The 22220-nt window shown below is 37.4% G+C and overlaps 1 protein-coding gene across 3 annotated transcripts in view; it reads right to left on the minus strand.

Annotated features, from left to right (window-relative positions):
- Positions 1-22220, minus strand: part of VPS41 (VPS41 subunit of HOPS complex) — a 114305-nt gene that overhangs the window by 85353 nt on the left and 6732 nt on the right. For all 3 annotated transcript variants that reach the window (XM_042042889.1, XM_042042890.1, XM_042042888.1), the window contains exons 3-4: positions 7698-7805; positions 4570-4647 (exon numbers count right to left, since the gene is read on the minus strand). In XM_042042889.1, coding sequence (XP_041898823.1) covers positions 4570-4647; positions 7698-7805 — 186 coding nt within the window. The remainder of the gene's footprint in view (positions 1-4569; positions 4648-7697; positions 7806-22220) is intronic.

Consider the following 22220-nt stretch of genomic DNA (forward strand, 5'->3'; position numbering starts at 1 on the left):
GTGCTACACAATGTGAGACAATCACAAAAAAATCCCACGACGCAAGGAAAGAAATACATTGTAAAAAGAGATGCTGTGAGGAGGTTTCTTTCTGAAAGCCTAGCAGTCTCGAATAGCTCACAAATGTTGCATGCTAAAAGGACTTCAATTTCTTTGTACTAAGACAAGCCTTAAAACACTATTTACATCATTTTCTAGACTCATGTATCACCTCTGAAACACCTTCAAAGCATTAAACTTTTAAATCCCCATTACTTACAAAATAGGCAGTCTTTCCCCTTCTAACAGACTGGCACCATCCAAGACTTCTTACCACTTTTCCTTTAAGTTTGATGTTTACTAGGAGACCAGAATGGGGACAGGTTTTCTTGCCCTTTGAAAGCTTTTTGATTTGTTATGTAACTAAACATGTTTGTACAGCTTTCTTCGTATCTACAAATCCTTAATCCACAGGATGTCAGTTCAGGCAATAATTATATTAATAAATTGTAGACAGTCTAAGAAGGAAAGAAAGATGGAGAGACATTTGGAATTAACGTGCTGTGAATCAGTCCTGCATCATCCTTTGTCAGTGGAATTAGCAGGCTTTTCTTCCCTCTTCTTGTTGCATTTTAGTAATAATTTTCAGTGCATTTGACACATTTCATCTCACTCAATGCACTGAACCCTAATACAAGGGAACACCAGTTTGTCAAACACATGTTATTGAGGATGCATACCAGTTAATCTTAGGCAGCTGACATTGTCAAAGACAAGCCACACTAGCAAGAGCTACAGAAATGCTAGGCAAAGAGGAGAGAGGGATCACAAGAGCACAAGCATGACTGCTGAGATACCAAGCAACACAAAAGGCCAAAGCTTCCCACCTCCTGTCCCAGTTCTCCCCAAACCAGAAAATCTCTCACAACAGTTTCAAAGTATGCAACAGTTTCAAAGCACACATCTCCACTGCTGCTGACAAGAGGAGCTGCAAACCTGAAAAAGACTAGTCGTCCACTTGGCATAGGATTCAGCATCAGATACTTGAAGAGCTGGATGAGAGCAAGACTTTATTCTGAAAATAATTTAGTTTTTTACAGGAGTTTCACAGAAGCGTCTGTGAATATTTATGGGTCAAAGTAGAGCAGACACTACAGTATTTGTAATCCAGGATAACCACATTGATTTGCTGCTATGGACATTATGAAGTGCAGTCCTAAAAGGTTTTTTAAACAATAAACAAAAAAGTGTGTTACAACAGCAGAACTTCTAGGGATGCCAAGCTTTATATTTTAGTGCTTCTTACAGCTGTTTTTAGCTCAAATTAAAATGATAAATGCATTCAGTCTTCAACAGGAATGCTGTCATTCAAAACTTGGCCATTCTGGAAATAATGCTGGTGAATTTTCACATACTGAAATTTGGGTGAATTTTCTCCCTCATTTTGCTGCAAATCCTCCAATATCTTTTTTATACAATTTGGCTCAAATGCAGATGTGAGTCAATATAGAAAATAAAGAATTTATTATAAAAGCAAAACTCTTATTTCTTCAATTTCCAAGCCCATTTATATTTTTGAACATGGCTTCCTGAAATTAGGAAAGAAAGACAGAAATCAAGAGGACTATGAGTGCAGTAATGGAATTTTTGAAGTGTATTTAATATGAACTTACCATTAAAATGAATTTAAAAAATGGTTAAAAAAACCCCGCTCTTGCTTCATTCTGGTTTATTTTACAGACTAACAATATTTCAGATCTATTAGCTTTTAAAGTTCCCCATGTATGGTTTGGTTTTGATAATTACACATTTAACAGATGTATAGAAGACTAATTAATTTTTTCATTTCCCAACTTTTCTTTAAAAAATACCCAAAACCAAAACAATCCCCTGAAAAGTAGAGATAAAGACTCAAATGAAAAACAGTTCCTTGAATTACGTAACTGATTTCATTTGTACAAAGGGTATCATATTGCTATTCTTACCATTAATTTCTGCAATGTCACAAGACACAAAACATCTGCTGAAAAGATCCTTTAAAAAAAAATACATAAAAGACACTCCCCAGGCACACTGTTTACTGCAAACAATTAAAATATTTTAGTGGTAATACTGCTATTTTACTCAGAAAAAATTCTATACAAAGCTAATTTCCAATATTCAGTAACAACAGATACTTCCCCTATTAACAACTTCAAGATAGAACTGTATATGCCATTCCTCCAATGAAGAAGGTTCTGAGAAGGAATTTGTTCTTTTTGGATTAGAGAAAAAGAACCAGAAAAAATACCACTCGTGAAAACAGTCTGTGCCAGCACATTTACACGAAATGCTTTGTCCCTGTATGACTTCAGGAAGTAATTGCCTTTCTTGTCAAGAAAGGGCTAGGTTTTATTTGGGATTTACAACATGACAATACTTTAATGCAAATTTCCCAGGAAAGACAATAAAGAGGCACTGGTAAGAGAGAACTGAAGGAAGATCTCACCGAATGTTTGGATAGTGATGCCTCTAGTCTGAAATCCAAACCTGAAATCAGGTTAGAAGGAAAATATTTTGACATACAGCCCCCATTTCAGAATAAACTGTCTATGGGTTCAGCAGCTGACAATATTAATTTAGAAAACTTATCAGTTTAAGCAGCCATATACATCATGGAGCTGCTTTCTTCTCACACAGGCAGCCTGTTCTGTTCTACAACAGTTAGTCATTCCTTGAAAAACTTTTCTTTTAAAGACAAGTGGTGCTAGACAAAAATCATTCTTCTTCAAACTAGAAAAAAAGAGGAAAAAAAAGAAAAAAGAAGCACCATTTCCACCTAATCCATGATATAATCTGTTGCACTGGAGACATGTACATTACAAAAAGAGACATAAACATTAAGAACAGAATCCAAGAAACATTTCTTTTTCCTATTCTCCAGCTCAAAAAGCAGGTTGTACTCAAACAATAGTTTTGAAAAACATCATTGCCATCTTTATAAGGAGACACAGCACAAAAATCATCCTGAAGCATGCTAAGTTTGGAAAAGTAAACATCTTTGAGCAGAAAATAATTATATAGTCCAACACTAAATTCATCATAAGAAACTACCTCCCAGCAGGCACTGGTAGGACTTTTTAGTAAAGAAAAGCAAAGGAAATAACAGCAGATTTGGGAGGGTGGGTATAAAGAGAATTCAGGGATTTTGTTTTATAGAGTTTAGCATATAGCAGGTCCTATTGTTCTTTGCTCTACACCTAGGCAGTCCCCTAAGTCTTTACAGAGGAGGATTTCATCTCTTGGAACCAGTGTGAGAGAACAAGGCATTGGTGGTGGACAGAAGAAGATTGTTCTACAAATAAAATTTTCCAAGCCCCTTACACTGAATGGAACAAATACAAGTTTACGACAGTTAATGCCGGACTCAATACAAAATCTCCACTTCACTGGAGTGAGTCTCTGACTCTCTTTTCTACTGCAGCAATGCAAGAGAATAATTCAGGTACACTTTAATCTGACCTGCCCCAAACAGAGCAGCATGCATGTAAAGTAATCAGAACTGCAAGGGAGACACCAAAAGCTTTTCCTCTTTTGAAATGCAGTCAGCATTCTCATCTGCAGGGCTGATGCACGTACAAAATTAAAAGAAATAGAAGTACATAATTAGCTTGACTTTAATCAATCCCTAGTAAAGTCATTGTCAGTCTGACTAAAATTAAATCTAAAAATTTCTTCAAAAGCTGTGCCTAGAAGCTTATACTCCCCTACTCCCTCGCACAATGCGTAACTACGTTTTTAAAAAATATAAACAAAGCTTTCCATCCCTTCCATGCAGCTGTGTCAGCTTTAGAACATATATTCTCTTTGCAAACATGTCCACATCTTGTGATGGTTTCTATAGCTAGTGCTTACACTGCTATGAAAAACCAATGCTTGGCTACAAGAATTTTTGACAACCTGAGGAGAAAAAAAATTGCTAATTCTCTTCCTGCCACTCCCCAAGAAAGACAGGAAATTTGAAACAAATGAACTCATATCCACAATAAAAAGGAACATTTAATACTCTAGAACAGAGCTTTAAATTTAGCATTTTATTCCTCTGATACCATGAAGCGCAATAAGGAAAAAGGCTTCTTCTTTTCCTTCAATCAATACAATCCCTTAATAATTCAAACTTCAAAACATTTACATAAAATATTAGCATTATATATTTGTAATTGATAAACTGAGCCAGCAAGGTAATCAATCAATTTTCAATTACTTGTGGCAACTAGATACGATGATAGTGCACAAACTAATAACTGACAACAGTCACCTAATGAACAGGCTCATGCCTTATGGAAGTAACGAGCTTCTGGGTTCCATTTTTAATAGCCACTTGAAATCATAAATATGTATTTCCTCTTCTGCTTCATGAAAACGTTTATTATATATAAATTGAGAAGTGCTCACCACAAAACCATCCAGCATAACTTCTTTTTGTAAGGACCATACGCTGCTTTTTATGTTATGGAATGCATTAGTGTAATTGCAGTGTTAACTGACTTACTGGTACATCGCAGCATTTTTACATCACTGTAAATGGGTTCTGAATAATGTCATACTTACAACATCAAACTTCTGTGTGATGTTCCCCTGGACATCAAGTAAATAAACTTTGCCATAATGTGTTCCCAGTGCCAAAAACTGTGAAAGAAAGAGATTGATTACATAAACACAAAGACACCACAAGAAATAGTACAGCAATGCTAAATGAACTCCAGGATTAGTAACACTGGGGAAAAGAAAAAAGCCCACCATTTTCTATAGAGAAAGGCTATTTTAACTGTACCCAAAGCATAAAACAGGGCTTCAAGCCCATATTACTGTGATAGTGTGAGTTAGCTGTCAGAATGAGTCATGAGGACCCTCATCCACTGACAACTAATGGTGCGTCTGCAGTCTGTACACACCAGCTGATGGACTGTGGCAGCAAATTAAAAATGCAGCGTGAGAACAAGAACCAACGGAGATCTGAAGTAGTTCCTAGATCCTTTCTGCAGCTTTGTTTCAATCCTAATGTTTCCTCTGAGTTTTATTTTTAATTCTCCTTCATTATTAAAATAAAAACAAAGTGTTCAAACACAGCAAAAGGCCAGCTGTAAGCCACTGGTAAAATACAGCTGAATTAAGGAAGGTCTCAGACAGTGCATTTAAGCACACACCTGGGTTTGCTTTCCTTCACGTAGTAACATTCCTAAATAGAATACTCCCAAGACAAATACACTTACTTGGAAATCTCAGGAGTTTCTTTCTAAAATATAGTAGCAAAATAAAGAAATCTCCACATAAATCCATACTATCACAGACTTATTTTGATACAAACAAGAAGGAAATTGATTCTGAGAGATCTGCTGCTAATCAAATCATGTGAACTACACCTAAACAGAAAAGGCAGAATTTCAGTACTACTTGATTTATGACAGAGATTTCTTTTATTTGCCCCCTCCCCCACCCCCCCACTTTCAGCATTACTGAAATAGTCTAGGCTACTCAATTCTCTGTATTTCACTGCATGTGAGCATGCTTCATTGCAACCTATAATGAAATGCTCAAATTTACAGGCACTGCTAAGCGTGTCAGTCAGGCAGCACAATCTTTAAAAAATAACCTTACAGAAAGTCAAGGTTTAAAAGGATTTATCAAAATGGAATTGCTTAAAATGAAATTTCAGTTCAGGCACTTAAAATATGAAGCTACATTAAAAGGAGTCAAGAAAGGGAAAGAAGGGGCTCATTAGAAATTCATTCCCTGCAATGCCTTTCACTCCTGCAAGGTTGCCTTTTTTCAGGAAGAAAAAAGTCCCCTGGGTAAAAAAATCAATACTGGTTAATAAAACATCAGGTGTGCAGACATAACTAGGTATGACTATTCCACTGCACAGGCCTGCTTGAATGCACCAGGTGCCATGACGATTAGTCATCCAGTGCAGACAGCAAGCCTGGTGAAAATATGATGCTTTAGCAGCAAAAAAGAAAAAAAAAATTCTGGGGGGGAATTAGTCTGAACGCAGAAGCCAGATCTCAGGATTCCCAGCAAAGTTAAACTGCTTTAGTCAGAGTCATATTTTACATATTACTGTATAATTTTTCTAAAGATAGCATTTAGCAGGGCTTTTCCTGTTCATTTAGGGGGAAAAATCCCCAAAGCCCAACTAGAATGAAACAGAAACACCCTTGCTAAACCTATAACCCAGCTTCATTTTTAAGCTCTCTGTTGTAGGAGACCTATTCCTAAAAGACTGCAGTACCTGGCTTCTAACAATATTGATCTTTCTCATAAATAGTGTATCTAGTTTGCTGGAAAACTGAAAGTGCTGGGATACTTCAACAATTTTCCTGTATTGTCACGCTTTGTGACACTATAGTAAAAGCTGTATCTGTGCACATCCTTATAGAGAAATCGTGTTAAATTCTTGGCTTTCAAAATTTACCTGAGACTCAGGACTAAAAGGTAACAGAAACAGGCCATAGACAAGGAGGAAATGCTTGCCAATTTTCCAAATATCTGTGTAATTCTAAGTTGTCAAAAACATTTTAAAAAGACTTATTGTTTTCATTCACACAGTTAAAATACAAGCTTCATCTTAAAAGCCTCTTGAGCCATAGCAACAGTTCTCTGAGGAAAAGAAACACAGCACAAGTCAATCTAAAAATATAGACAAATAATAAAGATAGATCCCTCAACAGTAACTGTTAAGGAGATATTACTGGCTAAAAATTATACATTCAGAAAATAGCTACTATGTTTTACATACTAATAGTTGACAAATCATTAACTCATACTTTCAGGTGCTCTTCAGCATGACTCAGTATTTTAAAATGATTTTCAATACTTATAAAAGAGAAGAAAACTCATAAAATACAAAAGCAATTCTTTAAATCACTAAAGAAACATATGAAGTTTATTCCTTTTAAGAAAAAACCAATAATTTTTCTTAAAATTTCTTTAGTTTGCAATATCTATTACTCTATCCCTATCATTTTCTGGTACTTCAAAAACCTTAGCATGTGCATTTCCTCTCCTTGTTTTTAGCATACTGAATCAGGGAAGGGGAACAGGGAAGTCTTAGTACACCACCACCCAAAAGAAAAACCTAAGCAAACAAAAAAACCCTGTAATTTCTTTCTTCTACACTGTATTAACATATATATAACATATATATAACACAGCGGAATATATGCTAAGCTCCTGGCATGATAAAGTTGGTCTTCACTGATACAGGCTGCGCACATAAGCACAGTATATACCATCTTTCTTTCTGAATAAAGAAAAGTTAGGACTGTATTCTGATTGCAGTTCATAATATTGTTCATAATTAAAATGGAGTGAACATTTTTCTAGTAGCTTTCTAGTACATCTTATCTAACAAATCACTGCATCTTGAATTCTCACCTCATTTCCTCATTGAGAAAATGTGTTTCTCACTGAAAAAATGTTTGATACAAACAAGAAGGGAATTGATTCTGAGAGATCTGCTGTTAATTGAACCATGTGAACTACTCATTTTATCACTGAGAAAATGTGGATTGTTCAATACAGGTTAATGGTGAATTTTGTTTATGTTACTGTTGTCTTGCACTACAACTCTAGATTTGGCATCACTTCTACACAGAAATACGCTGATGCATTATAAGCACAGATAAATATATAAAACCAAGCAGAAGTGCTATCTCAGCCACAAAGTCACATAATACCTTTTCATGCACTGTCATGCAGCTGGCTGCATCCTTCTGGAGAATTTCTGTCATTCCATTAGAAAGCCGTTCATACTTGAGCTTAGGCTCTTCTTCACTCTCATCTTCCTAAATTTTCAGGAGTGTAAGAAAAAGGGAGCAAGAGAGGAAAAACAACAAAAATATTTAGAAGTTTATTTAAGATAAAAACAAGTTAAAAGATATCCCAAAACTATCACACAGCAACAGGTGAAGATGGATCACTGCGATCTCTTCACAACGGCCATTACAATCAAAAGCCAAACTTTCACAGTTTAATCATCTGAAGGGGTTTGGGCTGTGCTTTTTTGTTACTGGTTTTTCTTTTTACTCCAAAGTTCTGGGTGCAAAGACTGTAGAGCAGCATGTCAATTCAGCTGTAAGAGGCACTTATTTGATATCTAAAAAGCAGGAAAAAATGTCCATGTGTACTTTGTTACATAAAGTTAGTTATTTGCAATTTAGAAGTAAAATACAAAAAGGATGGATATGATAATGAATGATGATAAAATAAAGTGTGCCACTGTAGCCACAATGAACTGAAAGCTGAAGCATGCATGTTGCAAGAAACTTCATGACCTTTACAAGATGCTGCACCTCTGTAGGAAGGATAGAGGCAAAATGCTGTGAACAGAAATAAGAAGAATCCACTAGGAATAAGTTAATTGTCTAAAACCCACCAATGGGCTTATGGTTAAAAGAAAAAAATAGTATAAATATGTTTTCTGGGAGAAGGATCTGGACACTGTATATTCCTATGAATCACCTTTACCATTCGCATGTTAGGATTTTTTCTGGTAAATACTGAAGCTTTCCTCTCTTTCTTTTCAAGTATGTTAGGTATTATCACCCAATCACTACTTAAATGCAAGGAAAGATCATGGGGCAAAGAGTGAAGAAAAAGGAAACCAAGCTAAAAAAAACCCCAAGCAGCAAATTTATTGATCAAAGAAGACCCAACATGTTTATCTCTTAGGAAAAGAAAATCCAAGTTGCAAAATAGCTCTTTGGTCATAGGCATCTATCTGTAACAGATGGTCTATGGAAGTACAATGCCAGAAAGATTCCACAGGCTTCAGTAAGACTCAGTTAATCTTATATATGCACAGACATACACAAACCCTTATATATCCCTTGGTCCTCACTGGGAAACAGTATACCTGCAATAATATTCTCCTACAATCGCTATTGACTGTAATGAATATATCAACACTGTGTATGTTTCCCACATAAAACACATCTTTCATTCCGAAGCAACCAGAATATACCAGTGCAGTGCTCTACTTAAAGGAGTGCCTTGACTTCCCACCAACCACTGCCTTCCAATTTCTAAAAATGCAGTGTCAGCCTATGGCAGAACTGTATTTGTGCAACACTTTCTTGTAGTCAATGATGCAAAAAATAAATTTGGAAGAGACATGTTAACCGGTTAATAAAACATATTTTGTTTAAATTGCCTTTGGAATATTAAAGCCAGTCTTTCCCAAGTTAAATAGTACAGCCATTTACTATGTGTGCTACCATCATATATGGTAACATGTATATAACCTCATAAAAAACAAAAAAGCCATACATACCTATGGAAACACCCAATATTTAGCCCCATGTTTATAGAAACATGCTGCAAAGAGAGTCTGTTTTAAAATGTTATGTGAGAGTTTTATGACAGAATACAAATTAGATTAATACAGGGATGTCAGCAGCGCATGACGTAGGAGTATGAAGTGAGGTGTCAAAATGTCCACCAAGAAACAATTTTATTCCGTAAATCTAACACTGAACAAAGTTGTTACTAGACAGAATGACAATGTCAAATTACAGGTTGGTATATAAATCAGTCAAATTCCTCATGCCTACAGATCCTTAATAAATGGCTATGAGGTGGAGGGAGGAGGTAAAGTCAAAGTAAAAAGCATACATGTGATGGAAGGAGGGCGTAAGAAAGTATGTGTCCATTTTATACCAATTAATACATTACTCCATTTTATACATTGCTTACAAAGATTACACTTGAAATGCATGGGCAATCATTGAATAAATTCATAAAAGTAAAAATTGAACTCCAGTCATCTAGTTTTTATAAGATCCCACATGTTGCTGGGGTCTGGACATCCAATGTGCAACCAACATGAAAAGTTAATTCTAATCTCTTGAGTAGTTTGCATAAAATCATTCATCCGTGGACCATTAGATAAAGTTACTGTAAATAAGTTTCGCCTGTCTTATTTATGAGTGAAAACTAAGTAATTTTTTCTGCACATGAATATATAAAAAATATATACTTTCAAAAGTCAGTGCACCAAAGCGTTCTGCCAGGCTTCAAAGTAAGTAAATAAAATGAAAACTCCCAAATATTAGGCATGATGATGTACCTATTTCATGCTTTCTTGACAGGTATCTTCTATGTTAAATAAAAGTCAAGCTAAAAGGTAAATTGAAATGAGGTTGGGGCACTTTACTGTAAACAAAACGAAATTAAAAAGGTGATTTGCAAAAATTCAAGATTTCTCTACTGCTTCAGACTCTGATATATTAAATGCATTTGATGATCTCTTATTTAGAGTATCAGAATTTAAAAATTTTAAAGGTATTTTTGTATCAAGAAAAGCTTTTATGCAGTTTGAACTTCTAAAGTAAACACAAACCCATGTTAATAAAAGTAAATCAATAATTTTTGTTAAATTTTAATAATCTTGCAAACCCACAAATTAAACTATGAGCAGTCTGAGTTGAGATGTCAGTTAGCTGCGTTTCTATGACAACCTAAAGGAATAGTACAAGTCCTGACTTGCAGCAGAGCTAAGATATAAACAGAGTGACATTTACCCTATACAAGAGAACTCACAGCTGTCCTTTTTAAAGGGAAATAATAATAAAAAAATCAATTGCTGAACTTACATGGATTTTTACTAAGTGTATGATACTTTTAATTAAACCATCCTAGAGGATTCTAAAAATTTGAAAATAAATTTTGTTAACACTGCTTTTTGTACCACCACTTAATACTACTTCAATATTTAATGCCTAAAACTATCTGAAACAACAATACTGAATTTTGAGATTCTTGACAAATGTTTTGAGAGAAAAAGAAATAAATACTGCACAAAATGTGTAAAGCACTCTACACATAGCAGCCTTAAATTCTGAAAGGGAAGTAGACCCACAGAGCTGACAGGAGGAAGATACCTTTGTGATGTTGTAAAATAAACAATGACCATTTTTCCACAACAAGAATGCTAACTTGAAACTCATAATCCATTTGATTTTCTACTTGCCTTTTAATGCTAAAGCTGGCAATTACATCGCTAAAAATATGCTGTAAAGAACAGGTATCCATAAACATTTCCCATTGAAAGCACATTTCCAACTGAATGAAATACTCTAATTAGCCCCTAAGACTAACACAAACCCGTTCCTACTAAGAGCTCTTCCAGTTGTCATTGCTGAACACACCTGAACTGAAAACAAATTCCTTTTCATACACCCAGCACCTACTCGCTTACCAACTCTTCTTCTGGAATGGATTTACAAAACTAACAAGAGCCACAAATTGTGCAATATACTCTCAACAGGCAAGTGTCACTTTGAGGGATGCTCACCGGCCTTTCTGAACACAGGTTCACAACCTTCTTCAGATATTCTGCCCCATCTTTACTAGCTTTGCCTACAGGAACTATTGTGTAGGAATCATGAGTAGGAAAAAAGAATAAATCTGAAATCAGTCCTCTTGAAGAAAATTTCCAGAAGGAACCTGTGGGCAGTTCCCAGTTATTCCATTAGCCCACATTTGCTCCTGCAGCAGAGGATCTGCCAACAGGACTGTCTGTCACATGAACTACATGCTCTATTGATTACAGATACTCTAATTATGTTACAGGCACTGACAGCAAAGTGTCATCCCTCCCACACATGGCTTGCCCTCAAAGTTTTTCAAAGCCTTTATGGAAATAAACATTGTATACATTATAAGGCAAGTGTCCTTCCCCTTTGCCGCACATCTTCTGTCCAGTCCCAGCTAGAATTCCAATTACTCCATTCCAGCCTTGTTTATGCCTGCAAGTTTTGATCCTGCAAAGCATTTAAACTCCAATACAAAGACAGCTGAGGTCCATCACTGAAGCAATTTCAAAGAAGACACACTCACACCCTACTCCAACAAGGCCTCAGTATCATAGGCCTTCTTAAAGGGCTATGTCTGAAAAAAAAAAAGACAAATAAAACCCCTACACTTAATTTTCTTTTTTTCCATGCTTTCTTTCAAGTTTACCTTGATTTCAGACATTATAAGCAAAATGTTAAATGACCTCATTTCCTCCTGGCCAGGACAGGGTTAATTTTTGCAGTAGCCAGGAGAGGCATGGCTAGGGCACAGAGGCTATTCTACACTACCTCATGTCATTGCCAGGTGTGGGGAGGGAAGGGGACCCTTCCCTGAAGAGAAGGGGTTCCTTCTGGTTGAGCAAAGGACAGGTTTCATAATGCTGGTTCCAAGCTAGAGTGCTGTGAGTATTTTTGCATGTGAATCACTCTCTCTCTTTTGTACACTTTTGTTATTAGTACTGTGGCAGCTACTGTTAATTTTCTTATCTCACTGCTGTTTTCAGTAAATTGTTCTTACCTCAACCGGTGAGCTTTCCCTTTTGTACCTCCTACTCTCCTCTCCAGCCCACTGCAGGGGAAGGGGAGGAGGGGAGCAAACAAGCAGCAGGTAGTTTGTAGAGTCTCAGTGGGAGCACTAAAGTGGGGAGTACCATTCCTAAATCACAATACCCCCTAGCTTACTGGGTCATTCAAAGTGCTCTGCCTCTGTTTATCTGAGTACTTAATGTTTAAGACACATTATAAAATCCCATTAAAAAAAACCCAAACCAAAACCAAACCAAAGAACCCCATTCTGCTGCAAAAAGTGCAAACACAACATTACTTCAAAAAAGTGAGAAGAGACTACTTGGCAATTTATGAGAGTAACTCTTCCTGACATTTAATACAGGTCAGGCCTTTAGAAACCCTAGTAAGAAATCAGAATTTTTATTTATTTAAATAGTCATCACTATCACACAGAACAAAAAAATTAAACCAACTAGTTAGAGCTCCAGAATTACTAGCTTGCACACCAGATGAAGATCTCCAGTAGAACCAAAGAAACCAACTCAAATTATTTTTGAGTTTAAATAAAGGTCCACAGAATGTTTTCAGTTATGCAAAAATGAATAAACACATCCTTCCTTAGTGCTCTGCTGGGGGCAGCTTCACTTCTTATAGAAATTCAATGACAAATACAAAAAGAAACCAACATAAAAAGACCTCAAGCCCCAAAATGAAGTCTCCAGGGATAGTTACTTATTTCTCTTATATATGTGCAGAAGCACAAAGTGCAGCAAAATACCCAGCAGAACTGAGTTGCCAACATAATTTATTACCTTTCTTGGTTTTGACATCTCGACTTGATCCAAGGTATAGCCATCTCCAACTCCTGATTTTTTTAATGGAAATAATGTCTTAATCAGGGTGTTGACTGACTGTCTCAGCTTTAGTTTTGAGGGCCTGTGAGACTGGCTGGAAAGGATCTTTCATCTATAAAGCCCCTATCTGACAGGGGAGCAAAGAGTACTTATCCAAGTGGCTGGTGCCCTGCTGAGAAGCTAAATGGATGACTTCTAAACAGACCGCTATGAAAGGCACATCATCAGTGGGGTTTTACATCATCATCTGACCCCCCAGCTGTGTGCAAGCCCTTCATATCACCAGCATTGCTTGGAAGGGCAGGATTGCACCTAGGACGGCTGTGCAAACCTTACTTTGGACAAGGGATCCCAACAAGCACCTTTCAAACTTAAGGCTAACTGCCACAAGATTTCCAAGAGGAGACAAGTACTACCCGACAAAAGATACAGATAAAACTTTTTATTTAAACCCTCACATCATTTCTACACCTGGGAATTGTACCACATGGGTCATAATGCCTCCTTTGGCCCAATAAAGAAATTATGACTATTTTTGGTCTTTATCTTTCCAGTTCAGCTCTCAGACCTTTGGTAGCACCCAACTATCTCCATTCATTCAAGGTAAAGAGATACTGATTTATAAATGAACCTGATTTTACATTTACTGAATCCCATTCCCCAAAATCTACAGGGAAAATATCTAACACCAAGTGCCTCAGATAAGCAGGTTCACTTATCTGTCATCTCTAGTTTTCTCTACCCACGTCATATTTAGGCTAAATGTGGCTCAGATAATCTGGTAATCCAGATAATCAGACAGAAGCCTCTATATTCTCAGTATCACCCCAGGAATATCTATGTGCATTGTTTCTCACTTCCTTCTTTACTGTATTTCACACCAAATAATTTTCTAATAGCTGTATGCTAAAACATTGAGACTTAGCATACTTTTCTTGTACTTAATGGCAGAAATTAAGCTTGACAAACCGTACAGTTTGTTCACCCCAGAAATAAGACTTCAGTTTAGACACCCTTGCTCAGCTAGGAGCAAGCAAATTCTTCAACCTTGCTGATTCCGACAGCAAGGCAAGATGAAGGCAGAGCAACTCTCTACTGCAGCTCTGCAGGACTAGGTCTGCTGGCAGGGTTACTCTCAGTTTTGGGACATGAATGGAAAAGGAAAACAGTGACTCTGCCCGCCACAATATTATGAAGGTTAAAGGATTGAAGGACTGCCTTCCAAGTACCAGTCAATCCCGCCTGTAATCCAATTATCCAAAACACATAAAGGGGCTGGCTCCCACTTAACACTTAACCTCCACTTTTAAGACTGCAGAGTCCTGAAGGCTCAGAAGTCTTCTCCTAGCCTCCCTCTTACAAATCTCCTCTGCTCCATCCCCTTGTAACCCTCAGATGGACCTTTGCTCTCACCCCAACTCCCCTCAAACACTTTATCAAGCCCTCTCAGCCTAGACTCCAAGTCCAATTTCAACACTTTTCAGTGCGCCTGCCAGGAACCCCATCTTCTTCCTCTTCAAAACTACCATGTCCTCAGTTGGAAGCTCACTTCAGCCAGGCAACCCTCATGGCATACCTTTCCTAGACACAGTTTTTAATGACTGCTTATAGCCTGACATGAAACAGCCGTTCACAGACACCAGAATCCAGCATGAACAGCTCACCAAGTATACTACAGGTGGTTCTTGGAAAAGGCAGACCACAGCTCCCACCTCAGCTGCACACCCACACCAGCTCAGAGACATTCAGAGGACAAAGATCTAGACAGACTAAGCAAATGGATTTGGCAATGCAGACAATTACCATCCTGTATTTCCATGACCTCTTTCCATGTCTTAAAAGCACAGATGTTCTTATAATACATGGAAGGAAAAAGGAATTTTATTTACTAATTTAGGGTTGACATATGCAAATGAACACACTTCCCATTTGCAATACTTGGGAATATGGCAAATAAATAAAAAAATCTAGCAAAAAAACCTACTGCAAGTGAAAATATCACATGGGAGCAACACAGGACTTAGCACATGCAGGAGGGTTAATAATCTTAAAGTAGAAAATATTAAGCAGCAAACTGTAACAAATTGCTAACATCTGTTGATGAATTAAGGAAGTAACATCATCATGTCACAACACAGTTGGGAGATCCCTTTGACTTCCACCCCAGATCAAGTCAAAGGCCCTGTACTATTTGGTAAAAACAATGAATAGGTTTTTTTGTTTGTTTTTTGAGAACATGAAAATGAAGAAAAACTCCCAATCTTTACCTACTAAATGGCTTAGCCTGCTCACAGCTTTAAGTACAATAACAACTGGGTTATACCTGTGATGAGATAAATTTGCCTTCTCCCCCTCTTCCTTGTTATATTACCATTTCACAGTCACAAAATAGTCAGTCTTTATAAATCCTACTATTGCCTTATGACTGCAGGCATCAGAATATCACTTGTACTTTAAGGATGAGGGGTATAAGTTTTGAACCCTACAAATTAAATTGGTGTATTATCTATTTGATATAAGAAGGAACCCAGGAATATTTCTGGACATTTGTCTGTTTCCTTCTACCCTAAAAGCAAATATGTTCTTCAAAGCAACTTCAAGTAATTGGACCCACTATTAATTGCATTAAGTGTGCATACCAGCAGAGTCTTATTCTTCCTCAGCACCACTAGGAAAAATTTATTTAAAGATGATGACTGTTGGGGTTTAGGAATTCTCCTTTAGTTTCTTTCTCTTACAGAATTTTCCTCCATATGTGTTGCTAGGAGACAATAACGACCAGATACTTAAGAGACAAGTGGCCACATCTCAGGGGAGGTCCAGCAGGCTACTCTTGCTTTTTACCTGGAGGTTTCTCGTGGAGGGCAGAGATACCGTAAGAATTGGGCTGGGGGAAGGGGCTGGGTGCAGCTCTGAGCTCTCCCTTGCTCTCTCGGCATTTGGACGGGAAGGAGGCTGCAGTTGCTGTGGCAAGAATTCACCACCAGTGCAGGGTTCTGTCTTCTGCTGCCTTCTGTGGTGAGAGGAGTTCTGCTCATGGGAGCAGCCATTGCACTGGAACCTTGTTAACACCCTATCTCACTTAAAGAGAGACTCTGTTGGAGTGTCCCAGGGGAAAACCCTGGGATCGCCAGCCCTCTCACCCTCCCAGGGAGCGTCTCTCTGGGAGCTGGGCTGTCGCTGCCCCGCCCCTGCCATTTTTTTTACCACTGCTCTGAGTTTTTGCTACACTGTAACTCACAGCCCCTGGCCTGCATGGAAGATCGGCGGTTTCAGCTACAGCTGCCGAGTGTCTGATACATCTCATATACCACTCCGGGAGTTTGCTCATCCCTGCTACAGCTTCTTTTGCTATCCAGAGAGGGCACCGGGATCGGGTGCCCCTGGGGTTTGTAAAGGAAGCCCCGTTTCCATCCCTTCTGCCGAGCCCGTCCCCCGTTGTCCACGTGGAGAGAGAGGGCCAGACCCGTGCCCTGCGCCCCCTGCAGCCGCGGGGGAATCATCGCACCTGCCCTGCCCGGCCGGGAGCCACCAGCGCCCCTGCCGGCTGTGGCCGTGACTGCAGCAAAGGGGAAAGAGCTTAAAGAGCGGGAAGAGACTGTTTATTGGGTTTTCTGTTCTTGTTTGATGTTGTTACCATTGTTGCTATTTGTTTGCCTTGTTATGCATACACATACTAGTAAAGAACTGTTATTTTTCTCATATCTTTGCCTAAAAGCCCCTTACTTTCAAAATTATAACAATTCAGAGGGGAGGGGATGATATTTTCCATTCCAAGGGAGGCTGCTGCCTTTCAAACACCTGTCTTTCAAACTGAGACAATGACCAAATCTGGTCAGAATGGGGGTAGGAGGAAGGTTTGTCTTTGGAAAGTTTTAGAAGTCAGAATTGTAAAAAAGATGCAAATTACTGAGGTGGGCAGTGAGGACATAATGCTATCATTGTAAAGGAGGCAGCTATTTACTCAAAGTTCTTCCACTGTAATATCAAGCTTCTTTGGTGTTTGCCTCTGGTGCTGCCACTTTTGAAAGAAACTGCACACAAGACAACCCATTGCCTGCCATTCTGACATGGAAGTCAGAAAAAACACCTAGCCCAAGTCCTGCTTCTTCTCACACCAACTGGAACCCAGGTTATAGTTTAGAAATAATTTAAATAATCATCATTTCTGAAAAAATACCTGGAAATTCACAACAAAAATTTAAAATTTACATTTTCATTGTTGCAAAACCTCTAGAAGATTGTTACTCTGTACAATCAAGAAACATATAAAGTATAATTTAGAAGCTAATTCGGTCCTTAAAAAGATAGCACCTCAAACTCATTTTCTAAAGCTCCTCAAGTAGATGTCCCCATATTTGTTATTTAAAAATACTTCTGTGTTCCAAAGTGATGCAAACACACCTTCCCTGATGGCCATTTCTAGGTCTTACCCAGCCTTCCTTCAAAAGAAAAAAAATCCAGAAGCAAGCAGAAGAAAGCACTCCATTCCCCACTGTTCTGGATTATATACCCACTTGTGCTGAAGAATCAAGTGCCACAGAGCAAACAAGAATTACTGTAGTAGGATGTGTAATTATTACAAAGTGCAGCTTCACCATTACCATTTCTCCATCCCTAGAATATGGTCTCCAGACTTCTGCTCTTACCTCAGTGATGATCCTGACTCAATTCCTCTCAATGCAATCAAATCTCTAACACTAACAGAATGCCAAGAAAAACTTAGACTAAGGCCTTTAACCGGGCTGCTTGATAATACCAAAACTGGAATACAATTTTACTGCACATTGTTGTTTTATGTACTGTGTCGAATTTAAATCCTGAGCACTTTACCAGACCCTTTGGAAGCTCACTGAGAGAGCATAAACTTCTTTTCCTCCATTACTTTCATAAAAAAGTTGTTCCTACAGAAAAATTTTAACAAAGCAGAAAAAAAACCTGGTTTAAGAATGAGAATAGCAAAGAGCATTTCATCTTGAAGTCACTGGTTCAAAAGCAGGTAGAGCAATAGTGAATAAAAGCTAGAAACCCATTAAAGTTTCCAACTTGCACAAGAATTCATTTCAATTCTGCAACTACTTTCTGCAACTACACAAGAAAACAAAAAGCACAAAGACTGAAATTTCTAAACTATAACAGCATGCTTGTGACTTATGCTGCTAAAAATATTTTCCCATAATTCTATGGTGAAAATACTGTAATGTTAGTTCAGTGAAAAATGTGAATAACCTCTGATCTTGCTCCTTTACAACTGTTCATAAGGCAAATCACCAATGCTTTTCCAGTACCTAGCTGTAAAATTGGTAAATATGGATTAGGATGGTAAAATTTCACACAACAGAAATTTCTGTTCTCCCCATGCATTTTCCACAGGGATTTATTTAATACCCTGGGAAAATGCAGATACACACCAGAAGCACGGAATTAAGATTATATGGCTGCCTGTGAATATGTCTCAAAATGGGCTGCATTTACAGTATGAAATGACATACAGACGAAAGACAAAATACAGAGCATTTTATTTCTTCGCAAAACTGTTGTGGCATACAGAATATTAAACTATATTTGCACAACACCAATTGAAGATTTACTCCTACGGGTTTGAAGGAGCTGGGCACCAGCCAAGTTTTGAAGCGTAAGTAACACAGAGATGACATACTGCACATGAGCAATCCTCATAAATGGCGTGTTTAAAAAAGAGCAGTAAAAAGTCCATATAATACAATTTGGTTTCATTTCAATTTCCATCAATTTATTTTACTGGTAGTTTTGTGCATAACAAAGAACACCAGAAACTTCCAAATCCACTTCATTGTTCAAAACCATAGGATCAGTCCACCCACACCAAGTGCGCCATACAGAGGCAGCACAGGATAGGCTGTTTTATCTTCCACGTCCAAATCCAATTCCAGCACAGAAAAATCCAAACACAGTTCAAATCTCAATGAAGCTACACATTTCTACTTTTATTGTCCTTTTGCTGAGTAAGGAACTTGGGCAAACATTTGTTTCCCCTGTGAACACTACTCAAGCAACCCAGTTGCCACCTTGTGATCTACTGCATATGAAAAGCTGACAGGGCAGTTTTGGGAATAGCAGTTTTTGAAGCTCACCTACCCACCACGGGGGAAGAGCTGAATTTCACTGTTACTTCCTTTTTGCAGCCAAGAGTGTTATTCCATGCAGAAAAATACATTTAGTGTTTTGCAAAAGCCACATCTGCATACTCTGCTAACACAGTAGCTTTGCAATTGCATTTAATTCACGTAGGAAGCAGAGCAGCATTTTTACTTTCTCTGTATTCCACAACATACAGATAGAACAGGCACTTCTGGTTAATATTAATAGCTCATTAAATGAAGTATCTAATTTTCACTCAAAATCAGAACATCCTAAAAGAATATAGTAATAATCCATTTTTTCCTGCAAGTCAATCCTCTAATGATGTTTATTATAATGATAGTTACTAGTCACTGCAAACTTGTTTTTCAAATTAATGTATGAAAAGATTCCATTTAAACTTCAATAAATAATTTACTATGCTCATCCTACTGACTCAAATTGATAAATTATTTGCATGATACATTTCTTCATCAATAAGGAGAACTTTGTACTTGGAATTTATGTAACTTTTCCTTCCATTCTCCCCAAAAGGCCAATTTAATTTAAAGCCCTGCAGAGGGAAGCAATCTCTCCTCAGACTGCCCAGATACGTGAAACAGAATACACTTTTTGAGCATTTTTCTCCCATTTTACATTTTAAAAAAATAACCTAATGTACAGCTATTCAATAATAAGGAAAAGAGGCATGATTAAAAGAAGTACTTTGGAAAAGGTCAGGAAGGAGACAAAAAAAAAGCAACTCGGACTAAGGTACAGTAGCCAAATCTACTTTTCAACCATCCATTTTTCTTACAATGGTGATGCCCCTTCAAATGTTACTATCCACAGAAGAGCTTATCTCTTCCAGCCCTATGCTCCACACTCCATGTTAAGAGAACATTTTGATGGAAACACAGTATGACAAGGAGCCTTTTTCACCAGATGCTTTATTTACTTGAAATGATTTAATTGCTTTGACCTAATCCAGACCCAACATACAAGACTAAAATTTGGAGTGCACTGAAAAGAGAAAGGAAATATCAAGGCTTTTTAGTTGCCTCTTTTTAAGGCTTACATTTTTCCTGTGTTCCTGCTCTGATCAGTTTTCAAAACCTTAAAGAACAAAAGCACTACTAATTTCAGTGGTGGAAGTGCATCAGAGAGGGATATTTCTAAACCACCAGAAATAGTTTGAGCACTGGATTAACCAGAATTTCTACAACACCATTCTGTCTACAAACTCATAGAATTTATTAATATAGTGTTTAAATAACTAAACAAGAAACTAAATGAACAAACCCTTTCACAGGGTAACAGTGATCAAAACAGAAAAAAAAAGTTAAGAAGGGCACATATAAAAATAGAAGTGCTAGAATGAAAATATGTGCAATAATGATGACTAACACATTCATGTCTCTAACAAAAAAGCAGGAATACAGATATCAATGCACCTTTCTTAAAAAAATACTATTCTAATACCTCTTCGCAGAACTTTAATATCTGCACCAACATGGCTTTCTTTTGTAGTTTAACAAGCAAACAATTGCAAACCAAAAAATTTCTGCTGTAGTGCAGCATCAAAAAAAAAAACCAACAAACCATCAGTGACATGCCTTACATAATCAAGGATTATTTCTTGGGACATAGCATTCATTTATAATTCCAGGGACATTTGTTCTTGAAAGGGTGCTTCCTGTAAAAAAGTCACATGCTGGATCAGCACAATCTGCTCATAACCCCTGCAGTAAATTAGAAAGGAGGAGAAAAATTTAAGCCTTTTATTCCTTGCTAATTAACTGGCAAAACATAACTACCTGTCTGACAGAAAACAGCTCAATTGAGAAAAGCAAGATTTTACAGAAACAGACACATTGCAAGGAGGAAGAATAATTTGAAAATAAATTCAGATTCAGGCTGTACATAATTTATGGAGTTTTTTTTTTCCCTCCACAGTTGACAAACAGCCAAAAGTCAGATTACTTTGTTATCTACTTTTTAGATCTCATCAAATGTGACAGTCCAAACATTTAGCTTCAGGTGCTATAAAATAAAATTAAATAAGCCAATGAAACCACATTGTACTATGACTTTTCAGCCAAACCAACCTGCTCAGATCCAGCCTCAAATCTGGCTGCATATTTGATGATTGGACAAGTTTGGGATAAGTCATGCAAATACACTCCAGAAAAACAATTAAAAAACCCTAACAAAAACCCTTCAAAAAACACTAAAACCAAATGTCTAAAGCCAAAGATACAAAAAGAAAATACTTGTGCTTCAAGACTGCAGTAAAATTACTTCACGAAACAATTAGGTTTTCTCCAAAGAATTAGAGGAGTATTAGATATACAGCTTCCTCATTATACCATGGCATAATATATAGCAGCCTGTCTACAGGAAAAGAAAAAGCTTGTAATATCCCAAATCATATATAAGAACATGATACTAAAATGTCAACTGTACTGTAGTTACCAGGAAAGATCTATTACATTTCTACAAGTGCTACAAGGTCTACGAATTTTACAAGTAACTACAGCTATCTCTGTACTGAAAGAAAGGTCTGCTTAACATCTGAACAAATTCACCATCTTTGCTAGTTGATACCTTTGCATTTTACACATTCTGACTTCAACAGCTGAGAAATATTTTACACTGGGGCAGCTTTAGGAACTCAATTTCCTGTGTAGCCATCACTGGAACCAAACTTACACTTATGAGGTTTTAGATGACGTACATTCAAGACAGTCAATTTTTGCAGACTCCCACATTTGAGGCCTACTATTAAGCACTACCACCAAGTCTGTGCAAATAAGCATCCTGGCAATTGTTAAAGAGTCTGTTGTTCAAAACAAACCAAGCAGGTAGCAAAATAGCATTAGAATTTTATTTGCTAGAAGATGCTAAAGGAATGATAGTTAAGAGAGTTGCTGCATGAGACAGA

Source organism: Corvus kubaryi, unplaced genomic scaffold (assembly GCF_017639235.1).
Source record: "Corvus kubaryi isolate FWS band 111438036 unplaced genomic scaffold, C.kubaryi_AGA036_p1.0 37398, whole genome shotgun sequence".
Taxonomy (NCBI): Eukaryota; Metazoa; Chordata; class Aves; order Passeriformes; family Corvidae; genus Corvus; species Corvus kubaryi.